The sequence below is a fragment of the Oratosquilla oratoria genome, chromosome 24 (genome assembly GCF_046742065.1).
Source record: "Oratosquilla oratoria isolate Oo_2021 chromosome 24, ASM4674206v1, whole genome shotgun sequence".
Classification (NCBI taxonomy): Eukaryota; Metazoa; Arthropoda; class Malacostraca; order Stomatopoda; family Squillidae; genus Oratosquilla; species Oratosquilla oratoria.
Window position 1 is genome coordinate 5630491 of NC_134800.1, and position 25408 is coordinate 5655898.

At 39.0% G+C, this 25408-nt stretch overlaps 1 protein-coding gene across 2 annotated transcripts; it reads right to left on the reverse strand.

The window, feature by feature from the left end:
• Positions 1 to 258: 258 nt before the first annotated feature.
• Cat (Catalase) lies at positions 259 to 24702 on the reverse strand. Of its 2 annotated transcripts, none has more exons than XM_076207564.1 (10): positions 24548 to 24702; positions 15863 to 16034; positions 15165 to 15306; positions 14313 to 14463; positions 11778 to 11974; positions 8874 to 8991; positions 7099 to 7236; positions 6562 to 6771; positions 6150 to 6302; positions 259 to 1374 (listed from the first exon to the last, which is right to left on the reverse strand). In XM_076207564.1, the coding sequence occupies exons 1-10, from the start codon at positions 24599 to 24601 to the stop codon at positions 1141 to 1143; spliced, it is 1569 nt and encodes a 522-aa protein (XP_076063679.1). In that variant the 5' UTR covers positions 24602 to 24702; the 3' UTR covers positions 259 to 1140. The 2 variants fall into 2 exon arrangements, with proteins under 2 accessions (XP_076063679.1, XP_076063680.1); XM_076207565.1 differs by lacking the exon at positions 24548 to 24702 and adding an exon at positions 23400 to 23419.
• Positions 24703 to 25408: the final 706 nt, after the last annotated feature.

Below are 25408 nucleotides of genomic sequence, written 5' to 3' on the forward strand. Positions count from 1 at the left end.
AGGACCACCACAAGCAGGTACTCCATCATTGGTCCCTTAAATTCTGCCAAAGGAAACAATAATGAAGATTGGTTATCTACATACATATATATACCAAAGGCTTTTCCCCCTTACATGGGAAGTAGCCAAAAGACAAAGGCATAGAAACCACTTCCACCCATTCCATCCCCTATATACTCCACTCCCGTCTACCCTCTTCCCTCCCTCTTATCTTGTCACCTCCTGGATGATTGGTTATCAGAGATAGAAAATACCAAATGTACTTGAAGGTTTATTTTATTATGCATATGTAAGGCTTCTATTAGCACCGATGTATAACCCAGTAATTTGAATATGAAGACACAATAATTTCAGTTAAAGATGGCTAACACGTACATACAGAACTCTAAAGAATACAATGTTTGAATGGATTATATTCATTTTATCTTGACTTTAACCACATGTACAATATCTGAAGGAGTTCCTTTACTTAACAAGAGGCTATGAAACATACATCATACATATATCAAAGGCTTTTTCCCCATTACAAGGGAGGTAGCCAAGAAACAAAGGCTGAAAAACTTCACTCCAAACTATATATGCACTCCAAATGACCCTCAAACTTCCTTAAAATATATATTAAAAAATTACTTCAGTACATAGTACATTTCTCATATTCACAAGCCTTACTACCTAACTCTCCAGGATAGTCTGTCTCCACACAGGAGGAAATAGTTTTTGAGCTGCAATATTTGTGAATTAAATGCAAATTCAATTCAATGTCTATTGATAATAGGATGTAGACTAGGAATGGTCTATACATTTTCCCCATAAATATATAGTCAGTTGCCAACCCATTGCCCAAATGGTCTCTTGCAGGAGACCAATGACTCCCACATATAAAACACAGGAACTTGGAAAAGAAAAGAAGAAGAAGAAAAAAAAAAAAAAAAAAAAAATAGGGAGAATAAGCTAAAATATTAACAACAAATAATGAATACACATAACAGCAGCTGCTAAATCTGGTAGATGTCATGAAGGAATAGGATTACAGTGATGATTTTACTAGCTTAAAGTGCTTACTACACGTAATTATGAGTTGTTTCATGCTGCACTATATGCAGCTACTGATATCACAAATTCCCTCACAACATTTTTGTCTTACAACTTGGGCTTTGACGAGGCTGCAGCTGCAGAAATAACCGCTGGGCGTAGGAGGTGGCTCGATTGCCGGGCCTTTTTCAATCTATTGATTTTTTGTCGAATGCCATCCCCATATGCACGGTCTACTTGGGTGAAGTTGTTTATGGCTCGGTCCTGGAGGAAGTCTTGTGCGTTGACGAGATGACCTGCGATGTTTTCCATAAGTCTCTGTCTTTCGTCTTCGTTGAGGACCTGGACGGCAAAAAGAGTTACCTTGATGAGAGATAAACATCTTCAATAAACGAGTGAGACTCCTTGGTACAGCTCTTCTGGTAAAACAACAAATATGTTGTGAATCCCACTTTTTCTGGGTAATATTGAGGGGGGGGGGTCGCCGATTTAATGAAGTAGCCTTGCTGTGTTTATGTGCTCTGTCTTGCAACACTGCTTCTGACCCAGGGCAGTGGGCAAGATGCGGGGATCATCTGGCATCCAGGAGGTGCCAAGATAAGAGGGAGGGATGAGGGTAGAGGGGAGTGGAGTATGTTGGGGATGGAATGGGTGGGAATGGTTTTTATGCCATTGTTTTTTGGCTACCTCCCATGCAAGGGGGAAAAAAACCTTTGGTATGTGTATGTCTGTATGTTGTGAATCCCCCTTTTTTTTTTAGGTAATATTGATTACATCTTTGGGTGTGAGGTTTGAGTGGAGGTGAAGAGTCAGCCCAGCAGAAACAGAGTCTATAGCAGTGGTTCCCAAACTTTTTTGGGCTGCGACCCAAATCCAGATCTGGTGAAGATGTGGTGACCCAAGCATTAAAAGCAATTTCGAAAGTCTTCTTTTATTGAAAACACAAGTGTAGGGAAGCTTTTGATTGAAATTGTTTTTTTCTAATAAGGTCTTGCGACCCATTCTTGAACACTTCGCGACCCATGTTTGGGTCGCAACCCATGTTTGGGTCGCAACCCATGTTTGGGTCGCAACCCATGTTTGGGTCGCAACCCATAGTTTGGGAATCGCTGGTCTATAGTAAGGACATACTACATCAGATTCCCAATTCCAAAAAGTCCTCTTTGAGAGGAGGAATTCATAACATCAAAACTAATTCAATTAGTGGGGTATTGACTCCAAAGTTATATTCATTCAATACTTTGGGGATTTTAGTCACATACTCAAACTAAAATAATAATAATGCAGCTCTCTTTTATGCTTATAAACCAATCTCTACATAATGAATGATGCATCATTTTCTAACTTCCGCTATTGTTTCTATTGACCTTAAATATTTCCTTTACCCAGGGCAGTGGACAAGGTGCAGGGATGACCCATCATCCAGGAGGTGCTAAGATAAGAGGGAGGGTGGAGGGGTGTGGAGTGTATTCAGGGATGGAATGGGTGGGAATGATTTTATGCCTTTTCCTTTTTGGCTACCCCCCTTGTAAGGGGGAAAAAGCCTTGGTATATGTATGTACCATTCCTAAGAGAGTTGGGGAGTGGTTATGTGTGAATCATAGTTTGATGCAGCCTGAAGGGTTTCTCTCTGTCTTCAATGTTACTGTATGAAGGGACAGAGAGGGGGTTCACCCATTAAATGAAGCGGCCTTGCTGTGGATGCACTCTGTCTTGCTGCATTGTTTCTGACCCAGGGTGATGGGTGAGATACAGAGATGACCTGTCATCCAGGAGGAGCAAAGATGAGAGGGAGGGAAGGGTGGTGAATGGGGGTGGAATGCGTGGGAATGGAATTATGCCTTTTGATTTTGGCTACCTCCTGGATGACGGGTCATCCCTGCACCTTGTCCACTGCCCTGGGTCAGAAGCAGTGTCACAAGACACAGCACATCCACAGCAAGGCCACTTCGTTAAATCGGCGACCTCCCTCTCCGTCCCCACCATGCAAAAAAGAAGATGGGGAGAAATCCCTTTGGGCTGTGTCAAATTTTGCTCACACATACTACCTTACCCCCCATCCCCCCCACCCATTTCCACCTCATGCATCACATCATCCATATACAACCATTCTCCATTCACCCCTGTCTTCTGTCCTCTCCCGTCCTTCCTCAAAAGACATTCCCCTCTTCCCCAAAGCCCCCTTCACCCCATCCAACCACCTCATCCAAGGACGTCCCCTCATGTTCACTCCCTCCACATCTGCCATCCATACCTCTTTTACTAGTCTTTCTTCACTCATTCTTTCCATGTGTCCAAACCATCCTAATACTCTTTCATCAACCCTATCTCCCAACTCCCTTTCCACCCCTGTTCTCCTCCTCACCTCCTCATTTCTCACTCTAGCCTAGTAAACCCCATCATACTTCTCAGACACCTCATCTCAAACACATTCAAACTCCTTCTCTCTTCCTCTTTTATGTTCCATGTTTCTGCCCCATACAGTGCTGTTGGTACAATCACTCCTTCATACAGTCTCCTCTTAGCATCCATTCCCAAATGTCTATTCTTCATTACACTTTTTAATCCACCAAGGCATTTACTCGCTTCTCTCAATCTACATTCTACCTCCACCTCCACTCCAGGGATGGAATGGGTGGGAATGATTTTATGCCTTTTCCTTTTTGGCTACCTCCCTTGTAAGGGGGAAAAAGCCTTGATATATGTACGTATGATTTTGGCTACCTCCCTTGAAAGAAGGAAAAAAGCCATTGGTATATGTATGTACCATTTCTATGGTAATCTCTTTCCTTATTCTCCTGTAGCAGGAGGACAAGAATACTGCCACAATGTTCTCATGCATGTCATAAAAGGCAACTAAATGGAATGGAATGAGGAGACTGGAATCTCCCTTTCTGTATTTTTTCTCTGAAATCAAAGGAATACAAAGGATTACAAAGGCGGAGCATGCCGACAGGAGACCTTTTGATCCATATCTAGGTCGGATGCGAAAAAAAATCATATAAATAATAAAATAATAAATAAAAACTATGATAATGTAAATAACAAATAAAATACATAAATAAATGCATAGGTATAGTTAAATAATAAACAAACAGGTAAATAGTAAATAATAATAAATTGACATATAACTAATAATAAATGAAAATCAGACAGACAAATGATAAAGCAAAAACAAATAATGCCAGATAAATTAGATCAATTAAATCAAAAGGGTGGGAGTGGGTATATGCCTTTTAATCATGACTACCTATTCAATTATGGCTACCCCCCATGTAAGGGGGAAAAGGCCTTTGGTATGTATATGTATTTACCTCTCTGGTAAGGGGGAAAAAACCTTTGGTATATAGATAGGTAGAGTCAAAGCATGCTGTGACTTGGTTGCAAGGGATGAAAGGCCAATGATACACCAAAAGTATCTACATGTGGTGATCCTACTTGACATACGTCAATAATCATCTCCCTACTACCCGTTTTTAAAGCCAATAAACACCCTCACCTCCCACTAGAGATACAACCCCAAGGGGTGAACACTTGGTCTATGGATTGAGCCCATATCTTCTAACAAATTCCACTCCTGTACCTATTAGGTTGACACAGAAACAGTTCCATACTAATGCAAAACAGACAACAGTCCACAATTTCTTTCTAGAGAAATCTAATCTACAGGAGGGCTCAGAAACTGTTGCTAGCTATTGTAGGCCGTAGGTTTCCAGTCAGTGACACTCAAGGCAATAATCACCGATTCAGGTTCCCCTTTATAAGAACCCTGTGGCACTAAGTACTATGTTGACAGCAACTTGCCATCCCCCACAGATGACTTAACCGAGATCCCGGAAGAAAGTAGTGTGTGATTCACCATGGTCTTGGATCATGTGTTGGACTCGTGATCGACAGCTATTACCCTCCTGGGAGAGAGCTCAGAGTTTATGTATGACTGATCTATGGGTACTGCTGTGACATTGCATGCACACACACACACCCAACTCCCTGCCCATTAGAGTCCGAGTAATGACTTGCAGTGCAATGATACTGTAATTATTTTAGCCCTGAGCGGGATTCGAACTCTGACTGCTGTAGCAGCAGTTGCAAACGCTACCACTGCACCATCAAGTCATGTGTTTTTGAGTGGGTGTGGGTGGGGGATGGGGAGTGTTAAGACAAAGATGAAGGTATTTCCACAATTCTTAGACAACAAATCCCATGAGATCTTCATAAAAGAAAATGAACAAGATCTCCATTGAAACAAGACTTGGGTACTATTACAGAAGTTAGGAGGATTGTTACTACACCATAAGAAATAAAAAATGGGTTCAAAAAGATCTATTAGAAAAAAAAACACAGAATGAGGGGATAAGGGAGGGCCACCATACTAATAAAGCAGTCCCTGCTTCTTGCTGTGGATGTGGTGTGTCTAGCTGCATTGCTCCTCCTGACCCAGGCAGTGGACAGGAGACAGGGATGACCTTTCATCCAAGAGGAGCTAAGATGAGATGTAAACAAATGGGTGATGGACGAGAGTGGGATGGGTGAATGCCTTAGCTGGCTACCTCTCTTATAAGAGGGAAGAGGCCTTTTGTATATAGATAGATCTCTAAGGTGTGGGAGGGGTGATGGGTGGGTGCTTGCCTTGGCCAGCTACTTCCCTTATAAGGGGGAAGAGACCTTTTGGTATATGGATGAGCAGGTCTAGAGGTTGGGGTGGGGGTGTGAGAAGATATATATATATATACATATATATATATATACTGTATAAATACACACACACACACACATATGCAAGAGTAACCCCTGGGAAAGAGAAATGAAAGGAAACAGAGCACTTTCATATATTACATTTTCAGTACTTTGCACTGAAGATGTAATATATGAAAGTGCTCTACTTCGTTTAGTTTCTCTGGTCCAGTGGTTACTCTTGCATAATTGAATACAAGTTACTAGTGTTTCTTATTAGCGCATATATATATATATATATATATATATATATATATATATATATATATATATATATATAGATTTATATATATATATATATATATATATATATATATATATACACACCAGAAAGTGCATTCTCCTTATAAGGTGGTAAAGCAGAAGATAGAAAAAAATATTACCTTATTGAAGAAGTCACTACACTGGCTAAAGTTATCTTCAGTGGCACTGGAGTAACGCGCAACATCGGCAGTGACCTGGAAGCTAGACTCATGGTGCTTAGCAGAATCCATTGGTCCACTGAAACTATTTGGGAAATAGTTCGGAGCTCCAGCCTGAAATTCACAATTTGAAGTCATTAGTGTCCTGTCTATAATCCAATTAGAAACCATTAATGTCCAAACAACATGATTTTTTAAATTTTGATTAAATTCTTCAACTAAGAGATAGAGAGAGAGAGATAGTGGATAGAAACAGAGAGAGAGAGAGAGTGGAGACAGATAGTGGGGAGAGAGAGAGAGAGAGAGAGAGAGAGAGAGAGAGAGAGAGAGAGAGAGAGAGAGAAAGAGAGAGAGAGAAAGAGAGAGTACTAACTTGGTTATCGTTTATGGTCATGGGGCCATCTCTCTGATAGTTTGCCATGCGAGCTCTGAAGGGGCAATTAACTGGGATCTGCATATAGTTGGGGCCTAGCCTGTGTCGATGCGTGTCATTGTACGAGAAAAGTCGACCTTGCAACATCTTGTCAGGTGAAGCTTCAATGCCCGGAACTAAATTCGCTGGAGAGAAAGCAATTTGCTCCACCTAAACAACATGAAAAAAAAAGAAAAAAAAAAAGTTATTTTCAATTCTAAACTTAAAGTTCCAAATTATAATTCATACATCTTAAAGAGTATTTTTCTGGGAAGTAGACTATCATATTGTTTCATTATAAAATCAATGGTACATACTCTACTGTAAAACATTACACATAATTCTTTATCTTTACATAAACCATAGAAAATAATAAAAAAATATCAAACTTTTCATCATTATAAAATTCTTGCCTTTTCAACAATGACATGAAACTATATTCTATTATACTGTTACTGACAACTACCAGGTAAGATGTAACACAGATTTCACCCTTACCTCTGCAAAGTAGTTCTTTGGATTATGGTCCAAAGTGAAACGACCAACTGGGATGAGTGGGAATTCTCCGTGAGGCCAAACCTTGGTCAGGTCAAACGGATTGAAGTGCCACTTTTCCGCTTCTTGGAATGTCATCACCTACGGAAAAAAAGTAGCACGACATAAAGCTACCAATATCTTACAACGACATTGTCCTTTGCTTCTGACCCAGGACAGTGGGAGAGATGCAGGGATGACCCATCATCCAAGAGGAGCCAAGAAAAGAGGGAGGGAAGAGGGTAGAGGGGAGTGGAGTATGTGGGGATGGAATGAGTTGACTTTGGCTACCTCCCTTGTAAGAAAGAATGAAAGAAAGAAAAAATCTTAACTGGGTCAGAAATGGGTGGGAGTGGGTTATTACACCTTTTGAATTTGGCTACCTCCCTGGTCAGGGGGAAAAATCCCTTGGTGTATGGATGGACATGGATATTGTCCTTAACACTACTTTTTTTCTAAGATTTTAATTTACAAGTTACTGTATATTAACAATCTTTACTTGCAATCTTTCATCTCCTTTTTCGATTATAATCTCAAAGTTTTGCATTCTTCTTCTTCTCCATTCTAACCAGTGGCGGTGGTGTTTGAAGGGAAACAAGATGAGAAAAGAGGAAGTTAAAGAAGGGAAACAAGGAAGATAAGAAAGGAGGAAGAGGGGGTTGGGAAATAAGGAAGAGAAGGAAAGGAAACTGGAAAGAGGTGGAAGGGAAACAAGGAAGAGGAGAGGAAGGGAAACAAGGAAGAGGCAGAGTTAGGAAGAAGGGAAGGGAAGAAGAGTAGGGAAAAGAAGAGGAGAAGGAGAAAGGAAAAAGAGGAGGGGAAAAGAAGAAGAGAAGGGGAAAGGACAAGGAGGACAAGTAAAGGAAAAGGAGGTGGGTAAATCTGATCAAGATTCAAATGGATGTATGTGTCTGTATGTTACTGACACTAACATAGAACTGGCCTGATACTAGACACCAATTGTCCCTGATGCAACCACCATGCAGAGAGCACCTTATACTATGATACAATCACATGAAGAATTGTCACCCCAGACTTTGATGGGGTGACAATTCTTCATGTGGGCTATCCTAGGGTGACAAATCATCATGTGGGCCATCCTGGGTTTACGAATCTTCGGTTGTAAAAGTTGATGTCAATAAGCATAAACCTCATTCAACCTAACCTAATCTTTATTTCACTATTGATATTCGACGTACTGGGGTGACAATCCTTCAGGTGGGATCTCATGGAATGATGATTCTTCATGTGGGTGTTCTGGGGTAACAATTCTTCATGTGACCCCTATGGTGTAGTAAATCAATTCCTACCAGAGGGCACCAAAAAATTTTCTTCACTGAGTGACTTATAAGCCAAACCCGTGTCCATGGCCAGGTTTCTGGAGGGCACGTGTCTCCTGCAAGGGACAACCGAGGCAACGGATTGTTCGATTTACTTCTGGCAAGTACAGGAATACCTCACTATATGACAGAGTGCTATAAAGTAGGTAAAACAAATGTTGGGTGTATGTGAAAGCCCCAGGAGGCAAAAATTGAGGAGGGGGTTGACAGGGTCCATGAACACAACCCCCCCCCTATTTACGTACATGTAAAACCCACCTCGATATACAAATTTTCACATTGCGACCAGTCAGCTGGGAACACAACTTGGTTGTATAGTGAGGTATTCCTGTATGTTGTATGTCGTAAATGACTAGTGACATCTCAATCCTATTAAACTTCTTAACTTCCGTCCCATACCTGGATATACATTGACCATGATGGGAATTGGTTATCGGCAATGGCGTTATACAGGTCACGGATAGCGTAGTCTGGGTCAGTGGAAGCCAGTGCGTCAGCTTCGTTTGCCAAAAAGTTTCTGCAAAAGAAATTTACAAATTATATGAAATTCCTATCCCTTCATATTCTGCCCAAGAAAAGTTTAATAACTTGGTTTAATGTCATGGAACTCCCCATCTCTGAGAGGAATAGGACAGTGCTTCTTTGCAAAAAACTTTTTGAAGCATGGGAATTCAACTTAGCATGTCCTTACTAGAAACTTGCCTCCCAATATGCAATCTTGAATCATCTCTACTTGTGACCTTTTACCAAAATATTTGACCAAAGTTTAACCACTTCTGTATGATTAATGATGCCTACATAGTCATCATGAAGCGCGAAGGGGTACACTAGGATTCATCGGCGTAAATTATCCCTGGATTCTGTGAACTGCTTTGATCATGTTTTCTGTGTTTATAATTACTCAGAGTAAAAGAGAATGAGTAATACAGCAGTGACTTTATATTTTATAATGTAAGTAGTGTGATGCAAATTACATATGGCAGCCAATGTTGTGCGTGAAAATTTGAGTTGTATTGAAGTGGTTGTTGTTGTTGTTGTTGTCGTTCCCTAGACTGTCTGTCCGAGCAGTCCCGTCTCCCCAAGGAAGGCCACAGCCGAAACTGGGTTTTCCCACAAATCCTTTATAGAGTGTATGTTGTGTTGTTTGCGTGCATGATTGTGTATAATGCAGTCTTCCATTATGTGTTGTATGGTATGGGGTGAAGTGTTACATCCTGGGCAGCTGTTCACAACACGGTCGTCCAGCCTCTTCTGGTAGCTTAGAAGTGCTGGGTGGTGACCGCATCGCAGTCTGGCCAAGTGGACTCTGTCCTTACGTGGGAGAGAGGATTCAGAAGGGTGGATATCAGGGGGTCTGGCATGCAGCAGTGTGTTGTCTTTCAGTGTGTTAATGGAGCGGTGAGTGATATGATTATGAATATGTTTCCGGAGGCTGGTATTTGGTGGTTGTGGAGGAAGAGAAGAGAGTATCTGTGTGTAATAAAGGTCTTTGGGTGTAGTTTTAATGTTTCTTGGTGTGTGTGGGTGTTCTGCTATGTAGTGTAGCGGGTGTGATGTGTTTGTGGTGGCTGCAGCAAGTGTTTGTGTGCCTCTCATGTCGAGGTGGTCCTTGACTTTGAGGACTTTTGTTTCATGGTGTAAATGGTCTGTAGGTGATGTATTTGTGCAGCCTGTAATTGTTTTTAGGGCTTTGTTTTGTATGATTTGAAGGGTGTTGTGGTGTGTCTCACTGAGATTAGGAGCCCATGCAGGACTCGCATAATTCATCACTGAGCGTATGCATTGTTTGTATATTGTTATATTAGTTTCTTTGTTTTGTCCAAATGTTGTTCCAGTGATTGACTTAAGTGCGTTAAGTCTAGGTGTGCATTTGTTTTTTATGTTTGTGAGGTGTTGTTTGAAAGACATGGATGTATCGTATGTTACACCAAGAATTTTCGGTGTGTTTGTGTGTGGTATTAGAGTGTTGTTGATGTAGAGATGAGGTATGTATTTGTGTTCTTTTGTCCAGTTGGTGAGAAGTGTTGCTGTAGATTTGGTTGGAGCTATTTTGAGTCTGTTTGTGATGAACCATGTGTTGAGTGTGTCAAGGTAAGGCTGGATTATTTCTGCAGCTTTGTCTGTGTTACGATGTGTGCATGTGATTGTTATGTCGTCTGCGTAGGAAGAGATTTGTATTTCTGAGGTGTCTGGCGTGGGTAAGTCATGCATGTATAGATTAAATAATGTGGGGGATAGAACTGAGCCCTGTGGTACTCCGTTCTTAATGTTTCTGATGTGCGATGATTGGCCATTATATGACACATGAGCATTCCTGCCTGCCAGATAATTGGCCAGCCATCTTTTGGTGTTATTGTGCATGTCTGTGTTATATATTTTATTTGTTAGGTTGTGGCGGGGGATAGCATCAAAAGCTTTACTAATGTCCAATGTTATAAGAAGTGTTCTGTGGTGGGGCCTATCTGAATTGATGCCATCTAAAATTCTTTGTGTGAGGTTTGTCAGAAGAGTGTTTGTGGAGTGTAGTGGCCTAAAACCGTGTTGTGAGTCAGCAAGGGGAATATATGGTGTGACAAGTTTAAGTATTAGGCGTTCAATGACTTTAGAGGGGGTGCAGAGAAGTGTGATTGGGCGGTGCGATGTTGGGATTGTTGGGTCTTTGTTCGGTTTTGGAATGGTGATTATTTTACCATGCTTCCAGATGTCGGGTATAGTGTTGTGTGAATAGCTGTAGTTTGCAATGTTTGTGAGTGCGTGTATACCTTGTGGTCCAATGTGTTTTAGGTGGATGTTGCTTATGTTATCAGGGCCACAGGCAGATGAGTGCTTGAGACTATGCATTATGAGTTTTGTCTGACTGTCTATGAAGGGTGTATAGTCTGAGTCTGTGGGAAAGTCTTTCTTACGTCGAATGGTGCGTCGGTCGTCAGGGTGAGATGTAAGATGGCTCGTCTGTGCAAAATGACGTATGAGTGCGTTTGCTTGTTGTCTGTTTGAGGGTAGATTATCTGTTGTTGTGATTATTGCTGCGTGAGAGCGTGTAGTTATTAACCACTTCAATAGGAGGTATTAACCACTTCAATAGGAGGAGCTATTGAAGTGGTTAATACCACTAGATGTCAACAAGATCTTGACAATTTAATGAAGGCTTGAGAATGGTCTAGGGTTATATAAGTATTCAAGAGTGAAACCCCATGGATTATTTGGTATTAAGGAAAGATAAAAAGTGAGTACCGAGGAAATGGCCACTGGTACATTTGGTTGACAGTGAGAAAAAAACAAATCTTGTCCATGAATACTCACTTGATGCCCTGGTCAGTCTTGCAGTGGAATTTACAATAACATGGTTGTCCTTTGTCATTGACAAGTTTGAAGGTATGGGACCCATAGCCATTCATGTGCCGATAACCATTAGGGGTGCCTCGGTCAGAAAATAGGAAAGACACTTGGTGAATGGTCTCTGGTCGAAGGGAGATGAAATCCCAAAACATATCTGGATCCTGAAAGAAGAAATAATGAAAGAAAGAAAGAAAGAAAAAAATTATATATATATATATATATATATATATATATATACATATATATATATATATATATATATTGGCTACCTCCCTTGCAAGGGGGAAAAAGCCTTGGCATATGTATGTATGCATGTGTATATTTGTATACTATAATGCAACTACATATACCAGTATCTTCATATATTGGAAGGGATACATTCCATGTAGTGCAAATTTACATTAAGTGAAAAACTGTACTTATTCATATATGGTACATGTATATATAGGGATGCTTGTTGGCTGAGTGGGTTAGGGCATCACTACTTCCGGTGAAGGTCAAGGCAATGGCAGTTTGATCCCTGTCACTGGTGAAGTTGAACCAAGTGCATGGTTCATTGAATTTCACGCAACAAAGTCCTCTGTAAGGGGCACCGTCCTAGTCTCCTGATAGGGAGAGTTGGTGATGTTAAACCAAATCACATCACATGTATAAACATACATACATATGACGAGATAAACACCATATGAGGACGGAGCCTTTATTTGTACGACGTTTCACTTATTACAGCTTTTTCAAGTACAAGTTGAGATACAAATGTTTGAGATTAAATAAGTATTGTACATGTATATATATGGATGCTTGCTGGCTGAAAAAGCTGTAATAAGCGAAACGTCATACAAATAAAGGCTCCGTCCTCATATGGTGTTTATCTCGTCAATCTTGTCGGCAAGCTGCCACTTTTGGGGATACATACATATACCAAGGCTTTTTCCCCCTTACAAGGGAGGTAGCCAAAAAGGAAAAGGCATAAAATCATTCCCACCCATTCCATCCCTGAATACACTCCACACCCCTCCATCCTCCCTCTTATCTTAGCACCTCCTGGATGACGGGTCATCCCTGCACCTTGTCCACTGCCCTGGGTCAGAAGCAGTGTTGCAAGACCAAATCACATCACATATACAAACATGGGGGGACGGAGAGGGGAGGTCGCCGATTTAATGAAGCGGCCTTGCTGTGGATGTGCTGTGTCGGGCGACACTGCTTCTGACCCAGGGCAGTGGACAAGGTGCAGGGATGACCCGTCATCCAGGAGGTGCTAAGATGAGAGGGAGGGTGGAGGGGTGTGGAGTATATTCAGGGATGGAATGGGTGGGAATGATTTTATGCCTTTTCCTTTTTGGCTACCTCCCTTGTAAGGGGGAAAAGCCTTGGTATATGTATGTATGTATGTGTGTGTGAGTGTATATATATATATATATATGTATATATATATATATATATATATACACACACACACACACACACACACACACACACATACATATACCAAAGGCTTTTTCTCCCTGAACGGGGGGTAGCCAAAAAGAAAATGGCATAGAAACCACTCCCACCCATTCCATTTCCTATATATTCCACTCTCCTCAACCGTCCCTCTTATCTAGGCACCTCCTGGATGACGGGTCATCCCTGCATCCTGTCCACTGCCCTGGGTCAGAAGCAGTGTCGCAAGACACAGCACATCCACAGCAAGTCCGCTTCATAAATTTAGTTTAATGTTGTGAACTCCTCTACCAGGAGGCAAGGATGGTGCCTCTTACACTTTGTAGTGTGAAATTTAATGAATCATGCCCTTGGTCCAACTCGCTCAAGACAGGGTTTGAGTCACTGTCAGTTTGACCTCTGTCACAAGTAGCAATGATCTAACCTGCTTAGCCAGTGAGCATCCATATACGATTAACCACATGCAAAATCTTCAATTATATTTGCCAAAGCATAATCTACAATGTCTGATACTTATATTGATGAGACAGATATAGAACACATGCATACTACTCCTGTACACAACGTGAAAGAAACTTAATCATGTGGACTCTTGTTTTCTCCTAGAAGAGAGAAAACAGAGTGAATGGAGAATGAGGTGGAATGGGTGTGGGTTGGGGGAGAGGGAGTATGTGTGAGAAAAATTTGACACAGCCTGAAGGGATTTCTCCCTGTCTTCTCCTTTTCTGCATGAGGGGACGGAGAGGGGGGTCGCCGATTTAATGAAGCGACCTTGCTGTGGATGTGCTGTGTCTTGTGACACTGCTTCTGACCCAGGGCAGTGGACAAGATGCAGGGATGACCTGTCATCCAGGAGGTGCCAAGGTGAGAGGGAGGGAAGAGGGTGGAGGGGGTGGAGTGTGATTGGGATGGATTGGATGGGAGTGGTTTTTATACCTTTGTTTTATATGGCTACCTCCTTTGTAAGGGTGAAAAAAGCCTTTGGTATATGTTTGTAGGTACTCTGTTTTCTAGAGAGGATGTGTTAGTTTGTAAGATGCGCTTGAAAGATACCTTTAAATGTGTGGCAGGGTTTCTTTTCTGGGTATGAATGAACGAGGGGAAGAGAATCGGATCCCTGATGAAAAAGATTGGGGTGTTGTTGCCAACCAGGTCCCAGTTGCCGTCTTCTGTGTAAAACTTCATTGCAAAGCCACGGGGGTCTCTGCAAGAGGAACAAAAATTTGAAGATTTGTTTGAATCATTTATGTGTATTCAAGCTTATGTATTTACACTTTATAACTTATATTTTCATTGTCTATGCTCCCGGAAGATTTTATTTGTCTATGGGGACATCCCAAGATGTAAAAAGAGTGAAAACCTAATTCTTATGGTTCTTTTGTCTGCCACCAGGTGATTTTTACTTAATCAGGGGGAACTTGAGGAATTGAAAGGCTGGAATCCAATATAGCTAGAGCCCAGCACATTATTCTAAAACTGGCTTGAGCAACATTATTTCACCCAGTAGCAAGAAGAAAATAATTTTGCTGTGCAAAAAAAGCATGAACAAATTGTACCTTTCAGATATACTATTGAAAAAAGTAGTCAGTGAGGGAGTGGGAGGGAGTGTTGGTGGGAGGGAGAAAGGGAGGGGGAGAGGGGAAGAGTAGGGGAAGAGACAATGTGAATGGTGTACATACTAGGTGCATGCAGGGGGAAGGGAGTTGCCAACAATAAAAGGCATAAGGTGACAAAGACATTGAAGTGGTCAACAAGAAATCCTAATGAAACTAAAACTACTATTGATTTATAAATACATCAGACCCTAAGGGTGCCAATACACTATCAGCAGAGTATCCCTGTGACTACACATATCTATTGTACACTACAACTATCAGACGTATAAGTACTACTCAATATAGTTACCGTGCTGTGTCTGCAGAACCACTTTCTCCTCCCACTGTGGAGAAGCGAACAGCCATGGGTGTCCTCTTGCCCACTTCGCTGAAGATCTTGGCCTTCGTGTACTCTGTTATGTCATGGGTCACTTCAAAGTAACCAAAGGCTCCTGCAGAGAAATAAGACGTGACACAATGAAAACAAACAATTATGATACTGTTGAATTTTGAATATGGTAATCCTATTCCTCATTTATGATGATCACCAAGATTATTCTCATGATGAAAGAGGAGAGAAAATAGTTGCATATTTTGTAACATGTGTATAAACATGAAAATTTAAGTTTTGATGTTAATTTCATTACTACAAGTGACAAACTTCAGAATGCTTATAATGCATTTTTCTTCCTCTATTCAGTTATTCAACAGTTCTCTAAAGAAAAATGTGACACAATCTATATCATAACAAATGCAAGTGGCACTGTCATTTCATCTATAAAACTATGCCCCTAAATTTGCACATAGCAACCAATGCGCTTCGAGTCGTTACTCCAACTCTCGTGGGCGGGGAGGTGGGTGTGTGTGTGCATGTGAGGTCACAGCATTACCCAGAGATCAGTCATACGAGCTCTGAGCTCTCTTCCGGGAGGGAAAATAGCTGTCGATCACGAGTCCAGCACGTTGTCCAAAGACCAAGACCAAGGTGAACACTGTACATATTCTCACCTGCTCCTTTGGCATGCACCACACGCTCCGGAATGCGCTCTCGGTCGAAATGGGCCATTTCGTCCAGGAGCTGAAGATCCTGAAGGAGGATGGGCCCCCGGGGACCGACTGTCAAGGAGTTGGTCTTGTCGGCCAGGGGGTGACCGACCCCAGATGTGAGCTGAGGTGGTTCCTGAAAAAATAAACAAATGAATAGATAAATACAAAAACTAAGAAAAAAATAAAATAAAAATAAAAATAAATAAATAAATATAAAAATAAGATGAAAATAAATAAATAAAATAAATAAAAATAATAAAATACGAAAACAAATAAAAAATAAGAATAACTATATGAATTATGATGAAAAAAAAATCCTTTTTCTGTGGTATCAAGGAATCTCACTGGCCGAGTGGGTTAGGGCGTCGTTACTTGCGGCAAAGGTCGTTGGGATAGCGGATTCTGCCACCGGCGACGGTGAATCCAGGGTACGGTTCATTCAATTCCACGCTACAAAGTCCTCTGTAAGGGGTACCGTCCTAGCCTCCCGATAGGAGGAAAGACTTTGTGACGTCAAACCATATCATCATTTTGTGGTACAAAGGATTACAAAGGAAGAGCAATGCGACAAGAAACCTTTGTCATATCATCCAGCAGCCACCAGAAAATTCCATTCAACTGTGCGACATTCTCTTGTTTGGGACCTAGTTTACGAAAATTATGGTAACTCATAAAGTATAACATACGGAACAGAAAACTCGAACATTATAATGTTATATTCACATAGTTAATATCACTAACAAGATACCCATATTATCTATTCTTTTTATTTCACTAACTCGAATAAAATATGAAACAAGTTTATCAATTCCTTTCCTGTATGCTACGAAATGATAAAAAACAGCCAACTATGCAAAACAATGATTTACTTAACCCATTCTGTTTGGAGAGAGAAGAATTTTTAAGTTCGTGGGGAGGGGGGCACGTTTTTGCTTTGAATCGAATGTGATCCCCATTTGGATTCCATTATTCCTACAATTATAGTCAAAACTAAAGGTAAATGTACACTTTATAAAGTCTATCCTAAATGGTATATGCCAAGATTGTAACTCAACACTACTTCAAACTGAACAAGTTAAATATATACCTGGGTGACTGCTTTAGTTTTTGTAAACGGTAGCGTACTACACTTGAAGTATAAGCAAATGTGAGGTACAAGACTCAATAATGAATTAATAAAACAAATAAATTAAATAATCATATAAATAAATTAATAAAACGAACACAAACTAGAACCATTATGCTTGCGATTTTCTTCCCATGATATATTCCCAGCTTTATCCGTATTTAAGGTAAAACTAGCTACTGACATCTTTCGCAGTTACACTGCCACCTAGTAGGATTAGTACAATGATTTATACAGTCCGACGAGCGAAGAAGTATGGGTACATATGGGGTTGTCTACCTGGGGTCTAAAATTATATAAAAAAAAAATTAAGAACATTTACTTAAAACATTTAAATGTACGAATTCCTTTATGAAACGCTATTTTGTCAGTCCTTTTAACAGACTAAAATTCCTTAATTTGTGACCCCACCCCGTTACCCAGTCACATCTAACCTTACTTCACTTTCTACACCACATCTAAATTAAGATTCTCAAAGTGTCTTCCGCTCCTACTCCAAATCTAAATCAGTTTTCTGAACGTGATCAAGTTTCCCGGGCGTTGGGAAGACGACATTACGTCAAATCGCTTTGCGTAAGGATCCTGCTCTGCCTAAGGCTACAGCAGCTAGACCAGCTCCGTTTGTCCACAGACTAATTTTCTTCTAGAGTTTATACAAAAGCATCTACAGAATTGCAAACTTCAACATCGCCCTACACTATCTTCAATGTCATTCTCACAGAAAACACAGGATGTGGGGATTTCAGATATTACATATATGGGGAGTAAAATTGTGTTACATCAGTGATGCTGCTACCAAAACCCGTCCTTGTAGTTCTGTATACCGGTCTTGTCTGAACGCCTGGAACTTCGCCTTACTATTTATACATAAATACATATCAATATTCACCAACTTTATATCATTGTTTTTTATTTCAAATAATTTGTTTGCCAATTTTGCGTGAGAGACTGGAAATCTATCCACCTCTTAAAACAAGTTTTATTTTATGGAACATCACTCTGCTCCAATCCACCTGCCCAGCGAGTTCGGACAGCATGGGCAAGTGATGGTCACCAATGACCAATGGGAATGATCCGAATGCGGAACAAACAAGTCTCTCGATACCAAATGCGTCAAAGCGATACAATAAAATGACAATAAAATCAACCTTGTGTGTGAACACAATAAAACAATAATAAAAAGTTAATAAATAATTATGCAACCCCTGCCAACAATGTTATAGGCTGAAAAGCATTTGCTAAATAGGGAGCAACACCCAATTCTATCGATTAGCTGAATATTTTAATCCAACTCGGTTGTAGTTTAGATCAATAACAGACTCGATTTCGCCATGGCCCCTGTCTCTTTCGCTCTTTAATCAAATCGTCTGACGCACTTAGTTACAAGGTCTACACAGTGGTCCATAAAACAAGGTTGAAAAGACCTTGAACAAGGTACAGGCGACATGAAGTCATCTTCGTTGTTATCCTGATTTATAAATATAATAAAAGTCTACATTATATGTATATAACTTTGCGCCGTCTTTCATATCCCGCCAATGTATGCACATGTATATTTACTTCGTCTCCATTTGGTCGGTAAGCCGACATAAGACTTTAGGCATTGGAAATATATACTGGGTCACAATGCACATAATTTATGAATATACAAACAAATAAGCATACAAGTAAATAAAATAAACAGGTAAATAAATGACTTTTCTGTTGCCTACACTTCCTACAACCTACGTGACAACCAAACGTCCTTGTAATGACGAAGGCCACAACTGACAATTTTTTTCAAACAGTCTAACAGGAAGTTAATACCAATTCAGGAGAACTTTCCTACAATTGTACACTTATCTGACTTCATTATTTTGTTGGGAAACTGAAAGGGATATTAACTTAATCAGAACTGAGATTGTTACGGAACAGTTGGTACAATTGTCAGTGACTTGCTGCATTAATGCATGCGCAGTTGCATGCTATATCGGTCTGAATGCACTTCAAGCAATCTCTTCTGCATCATAAAAATAAAATTTAAAATATGAGAGGTTTTATGCTGTGAGCCACTTGGTGGTGTGCTATCTTTTGTCGATAACTTAAAAAAAATAACGTGACAAAAATAGCTGGTCCAATGCAACTTGACGTCGCCTGCAGCATCAAAGAAAACGGAACCCTACGGAAAATTCCATGTCTATGGTTATTTTATAATTTCCATAAAATCATGTGGCGATTTACCCCCTCCTGTTCCGAGTGACACATTACTTTTGTTCTACCCATCGCTAGGCTATTTTATTCATCTGTAGCGATTCCTCTGATGCACATTTCCCAGAACAACTATCATGTTTACTGCAAGCTCCAACAAATCCCATTTATTTAATTTTAGGATCTTTATTCATTCTGGAGTCGCCAAGTTTGCATTCAATCAGTACCAAAGTTTTCACCCGATAAAGTCCGAAATTCCAAGGTCGATACTAGACCGTGTTTCATAATATAAAAACTGATGTTTTGATGCTGATGCCTCAGTGCGCAGCAAGATGAACATTTACAATTCTGGATTCCTGGCAAACACAAACCAGTACCGTAGTTTATGGTTAAGCGAGGGAATGATTGCGCATCAACTTTGCAACTTCTGCATCCATGTCATGTTACTTCTATAGTCAGCTGCGTTTTCTATGACTTAAAATGCAGTAAAAGATACGGGGCGGCTTCTACGTCACAGTACATCTACTTGATTTCTTCCTTTTTAATTTTCCTTTCTGTACTAATAAAATATATTTATTTTAATTTCCGAGCATAGCTAAAAATAATTAGTTGACTGGAACGCGAGTGTCTATAAAAAAGAAAATATAAATTACATAAAATATTGCTATCAAACCCGTTAAAAATCAATGTACATAAAAATTAACACAAACTTTAAAAAGTTGACCGAATTATGAGCCTCTTGGTCTATGCCCCTCACAGCAGTGCTAATCCGGGAAAAGATACACCCAGATAAAGCAGAAGAGGTTTCTGATAGCAATATCTCAACTAGAAATAGGAGATAATTATTCAAGATGTACACAATACGCACCCTTTTCTCAAACTCAACATGAAAACACATTTAACCTGGCTTCATAAATTGGAATGAATTTACAGGTATGCTTTGTGCAATTTCTTGTACCTTCGACTTTATAATGTTCCGTACATCTCCAGCTATTTCTTTTTTCTCAGTGTTCGACTGGGTCCAACCAAGGTCTCTATCTGAGTTGATTATCTGCCTTCAACTTTTCACATGAGAACTGATAACTAGTAACTGCTCCCCTTCTTGCAGTGGCATAAAAACAGACGCGCACTAATACAACAGACAATAGTTCAATGTTTCTTTCTGTAGAAGTCGACAGTATGGGAAGGTCTGAAGATTCATTGATGACCTATTTTGATTCTGCAAATGTTCAGTCAGTGTAGGACACTGCAATACCTGTTGTTGTTATTATCATTTTATTATTATTATTATTAGACTGCAATAATTATTACCATTATTAATGTAACCTATGGTGCACAATCCCATTCACAAGACACCATAATTGGGTCATCAAATTCCATATCAATGAGAAATTAATTCTTACCAAATTCTTGTTCTAACCCACTTTCATCAAGTTATATGTATACCTGATTGACATTAAAGATACATTCTCTTGGAATAAGCCATGAAGAGGCAGCACATGTAGGTACCTGTCTATGATACCACTGTTCTTTTGACAAGAAAAGAAGAGGAATGAGATGAAGAAAAAAATAAAATGAATAAAATTCAACATTTTCTCATCTCCCTTCAATGCACATCACTATAGGCTAGGACAGAGGTGGGGAACCTGCGGCCTTCCGGGCCATCAAGTGCGGCCTTCTGCGGCCTTTGATATATATATATATTTTTAAAATACCTTGAATATTTTTAAGTCTGAAATCATTATACATCTATAAGCATTTTTTGCATTTCTAAATTACTTTGAATTTAAATTCATAAAAAGGGTATAATTAAAAACAAAAAAAAGGGTCAAGTGTAACTTATGCACCCACTTCGAAATTCAAAAAATAGGTAAAACATCATTTAATTTTTTTTATACATATGTATGTTTTTAGAATTAAAAAATATTTTCAAACTCAATTTTTAGGGAGGGGGGTGGAAAACTTACAACGTCCCCTAAAAAGGGATAAAATTATTGAAAAAAAAAAAAAAAAAAAAAAAAAAAAAAAAAAATTGTTCAGTGCGGTCTCTACGTGGGACGATGAATTGTAAGGTGGCCTTCATGCACAAAAAGGTTCCCCACCCCTGGGCTAGGACTTGCACCTTAGACAAGTTTGGAATCTCAACTTTGAGAACTACAAGTTTGACTCGGAGACACTAGCTTTAGAGGTACTCTCCATATGAGGTATTGACTCCACATTTTATGTAGTTAATACTTTAAGGACTTCAGTGACATCCCTCTAGACAAATTGGCACTTTTTCTTTTATGACAAGAGACTAATTCCTACTAAAAAACAAAACAAAAAAACACTTTAAATCTCTACTATTCTTTCATTAAGCCACCCTTCTTAAACCAATAAAATATACTTTTTGCAAAACTGCAAGGTTCCTGTTATGGGGAAGCAGTGGTTACAAATAAATAAGAAGTTCTTATACTCAATTTAAATTTCACATGATATGTGGTGTATTACTGGAATAAGCATCAATGTTTAAAAGAAAAATATGATGTACATTAATAAGTTATCTGACTTCAGTCATATAATTAGATTTACTATCTTATTGGCAATTACTACTATGAGTATCCTATGAAACAATATCATGTCAAAGAGGTCATGGATATTGTACAAGAAAAGACTTAAGAAAGGCAGAAGAAATGAGATTAAGTAAAATCTTAAGTGACTGCTGTTCTTTTCTAAGTGAAGATTACTCTCCAAAAATAAAAGAATGTTGCATCATTTTGGTCCTTGGTAATATCACTAAAATTCTCTAAATACTGACAGCATAAAACTTATGCATTCAATGCCTCAACTGTAAGAGTAATCACAAACATAATGGTGATACATTAATACATGCATAACTGTAAATGTGATCATATTACACACAACTAACTTGTATGTATTGCAATTGAATTCTGTTGTAACGTTAGGATTTACAACACAGATGTACAAAGAAGTATAAAGAATCATAAGAACCACACGAAATAATCCACATTTCTTACCTCTGACATCCCTCAAACTATAGCTAAGCATTTCTTCAACTTCAACAATAATAAACTCTTCATACAAAGATCTCTCAAACTTAACTTGCAAGCTCTATTAACAAAAGTGCACCATAACAATGGTTGTCCATATCAAAAGCATCTTTATAAATGCATTATTAATAAATCTATTGGTTCTCTCTAGCTGAAGATCTGCATCTCCAGGAATCCAGTCAATGTCACCATCTTACAGGACCACCACATACCGGAAATTGGTGAATGGACAATACCCCAATGGACGAAACCCCAATCAGTGAATAGCTTGGGTTAGTTTAGGTTATGTCCTCCCCCCAATTTTCCTATTGGGGGTTTTGTCTGCTATGCAGATTGGGGTCTTGTCCATTGGGAATTTATCATGTGTTCCAGGAAATCATCACTGGTCACATATATATATACTGTATACACATAACATTTTTTCCACAAAATATTTAACATTGTGGAACTAATATTGTAGAAATAAAATTCTTTAGATAATGTATCTAATCAGATATGCCTAAGTTATATATGTTGACTTCCTTCTTATCTTGAAAATAGTGAAGAACAGCTTTGGTTGCCTACCGATGATAACTTCCTTGTCCCACAGATGACCTGCAGTTGTTACCACCTTACTGTAAATGCCTGAATATTCAAGGAAAGGGTAAACTATGAGGACCACAATGAAAATAAGCTTACATTCTTTTTTGTGTTATCCTCAGCAATTTTAATTGTTTTTTTTCAACTATGTGTTCTTTTCATTATCTGCACTTCATGTATATTGATTCATTGCCAAATAAACTTATTACTATTAATATTATCATAACTGTTACTGCTAGTAGTTTAAGCTTCTCTGTATCAACCAGGAACTACTACGTGAATTGATGATTGCTGCCTGCCTTTTAATGACTGGAAACCCACACCCATTCAGTTGTCAGAAATAGTTCTCAGGTCCTCCTATACATCCCTCCAGGAAGCAATGTTTGTCTGTTGTCCATGTTGCGTTAGAATGTAAATGTTTCCATACTGGTTAGAAGAAGTGGGAATCGGTTGCCAGATGTCATCTTTCCATATGTGAAAAAGTGGAGGAAAGACATACGAAACTTGAATTCTTGAGTTGAATATTCCCATAAGGCAGTGTCCGTTGTCTACGTACGTTAGCCGGTGCTTGGTATGCCTGGCCTCTACAGACTCCCCTGAGTGGAGGAAGGCAGCATCCTATGTCCAGGTCAATGAACAAATGTCAGCCTATCCAGGCTGCACCTCTAGATAAAGGGCCATTGGTGCTTCACTCTGACGCAGCAACAATCCGTCTCAACAGAAGACCGCATGAAAGATTTAATTCTTAGTACCACTATATTAGCTAATCTATCTCAACATCAATTAGATATTGTTATTTGTCATTCCATATTACAGAGTTATATCTCAGAGAAATAACAATAGTCAAACAGATGTTGGCACATGATCAACATCACAATACAAAATGAAAACAGTAAATACATGTCAACTCAACTGATCAATTAGACAATCATATATTCAGTCCATCTTTCATAAATAATCTCCAAAATATTTCATGCAATATTTTGAGTTAACTCAGCATACAATTCTACTGACATCAAAGCTACTTGCACAGTCATTAAACTGAATTTTTAAGTCAAGTTACAAAAAGTTAAATTGTATTCTCGTGATACAAACAAATTTCAGTTTGAATGAACATGTTCATGATTGAAGTACGATATTTAGTGAAATAAAAATAAGATACATATAATAGAAATAAAGATAAATATAAATGGCCTGAATCTTGACAGGGCAAGAAGAGAAGGGGGTGGGGATAGCCCCCAACTAACAAGTCCTAGTTAGGTTAGTTAGGCCTAATAATTATTGCAAGGTCTATGACCAAACTTAAATTTTTCAATGTTTCTGGTGACATATGTTAACTTAACTTGATCCAATATTAACATGATATCTGGAAGTTATTAATAATGATCAAAACCCTAGGCCTAGAAGAATCGTCCATTATTTTCGTGGGAGGTGCATGACTTGTCACCTATATAGCATAGGCCTACAAATTCACTCTTGCGATTTCTCGTCTATTCCAACTTTTCCTTTCGTCATCACTACCTTGAAAATAAAATCTGATCATGACATTGAATTACCAATAAAAACAATTTTATTTTTCTCGGGGTCAACGATATGGTGTTGCTAACAGGCCTACCACCCCAGGCCTACTAATTCCATTCACTGTTTTTTCACATAACACTTAATAATAGCCTGTGTCATTACATGAAAATATGTAATACATACCGGGTTACTTTTCTTGTAGTCATTGAGTTGATCTGTTGCTTTGTCTCGCGGCATTTTGCTGAAATTTACTTCACCAAATGACGACACTTCACTTCTGGTGTACGTGAGCTCTCGATTTGATTGCAGAATTGAGGTTGGTCAGGGACTCCAGCTGACATACAGTGCCAGATATCGCCAGATAAAATCACCTGTTTGATGCTCTAATTATTTTTTATTTCATAATGTCAATAGAAGAGAAAAAGAATAATAATGTAAGGCCGAGAGAAAAATTACACATCTTTTATATATCACGTTTCTCAAAGGTGCAACTGATCTAAACTAAAATAATTGTTCATGATCGAAACTTAGTGGCAACTTCCAAAACATTCTGAAGCGTTGCTTTGTATTGCAGTATCTGCGTTTTCATAGATGCACTAAAACCAGTTCTTCAAAATATATTTGTATTTCTTCATCGTTAATCTATAATTTATCCTTGGAGACAATACTGCACTGAAGAGTCAATAAAAGATATTTAATGAGATTACAAGAAAGAAGGGATAGCGGAAGTAATCAATACTTTTCTTTGAGCAGAAATTAATTTCTTATCACTAAGGAATGATGCTTGACTTTATTTTGTAGATATTCTCATATTAATTTAGGTTTTCATTAAAATGTAAAATAGATGCACGTATATTTAATTATTAGTAAAAAAAAGTATTTGGAGAGCACGTTTGCTAAGATGAAATGACAAAGAAATAATGTGTAGTGTAATCTCATATCAGCCACGACTTAGATAATGAAGGCTACTTGCTATCTAATCTTTATCGACATTTGAATATGTAACATGTAAACATTACACACATACGTACATGTATACATTTA

Coding starts and splice junctions, on each gene's coding strand:
- Cat (XM_076207564.1), bottom strand. CDS start 24,601: ATGCCGCGAGACAAAGCAACAGATCAACTCAATGACTACAAGAAAAGT. Junction 8,992..11,777: donor AAGACTGACCAGGGCATCAA/GTGAGTATTCAT, acceptor TTTCTTTTGCAG/AAACTTTTTGGCAAACGAAG. Junction 6,303..6,561: donor TGACCATAAACGATAACCAA/GTTAGTACTCTC, acceptor TGTGAATTTCAG/GCTGGAGCTCCGAACTATTT.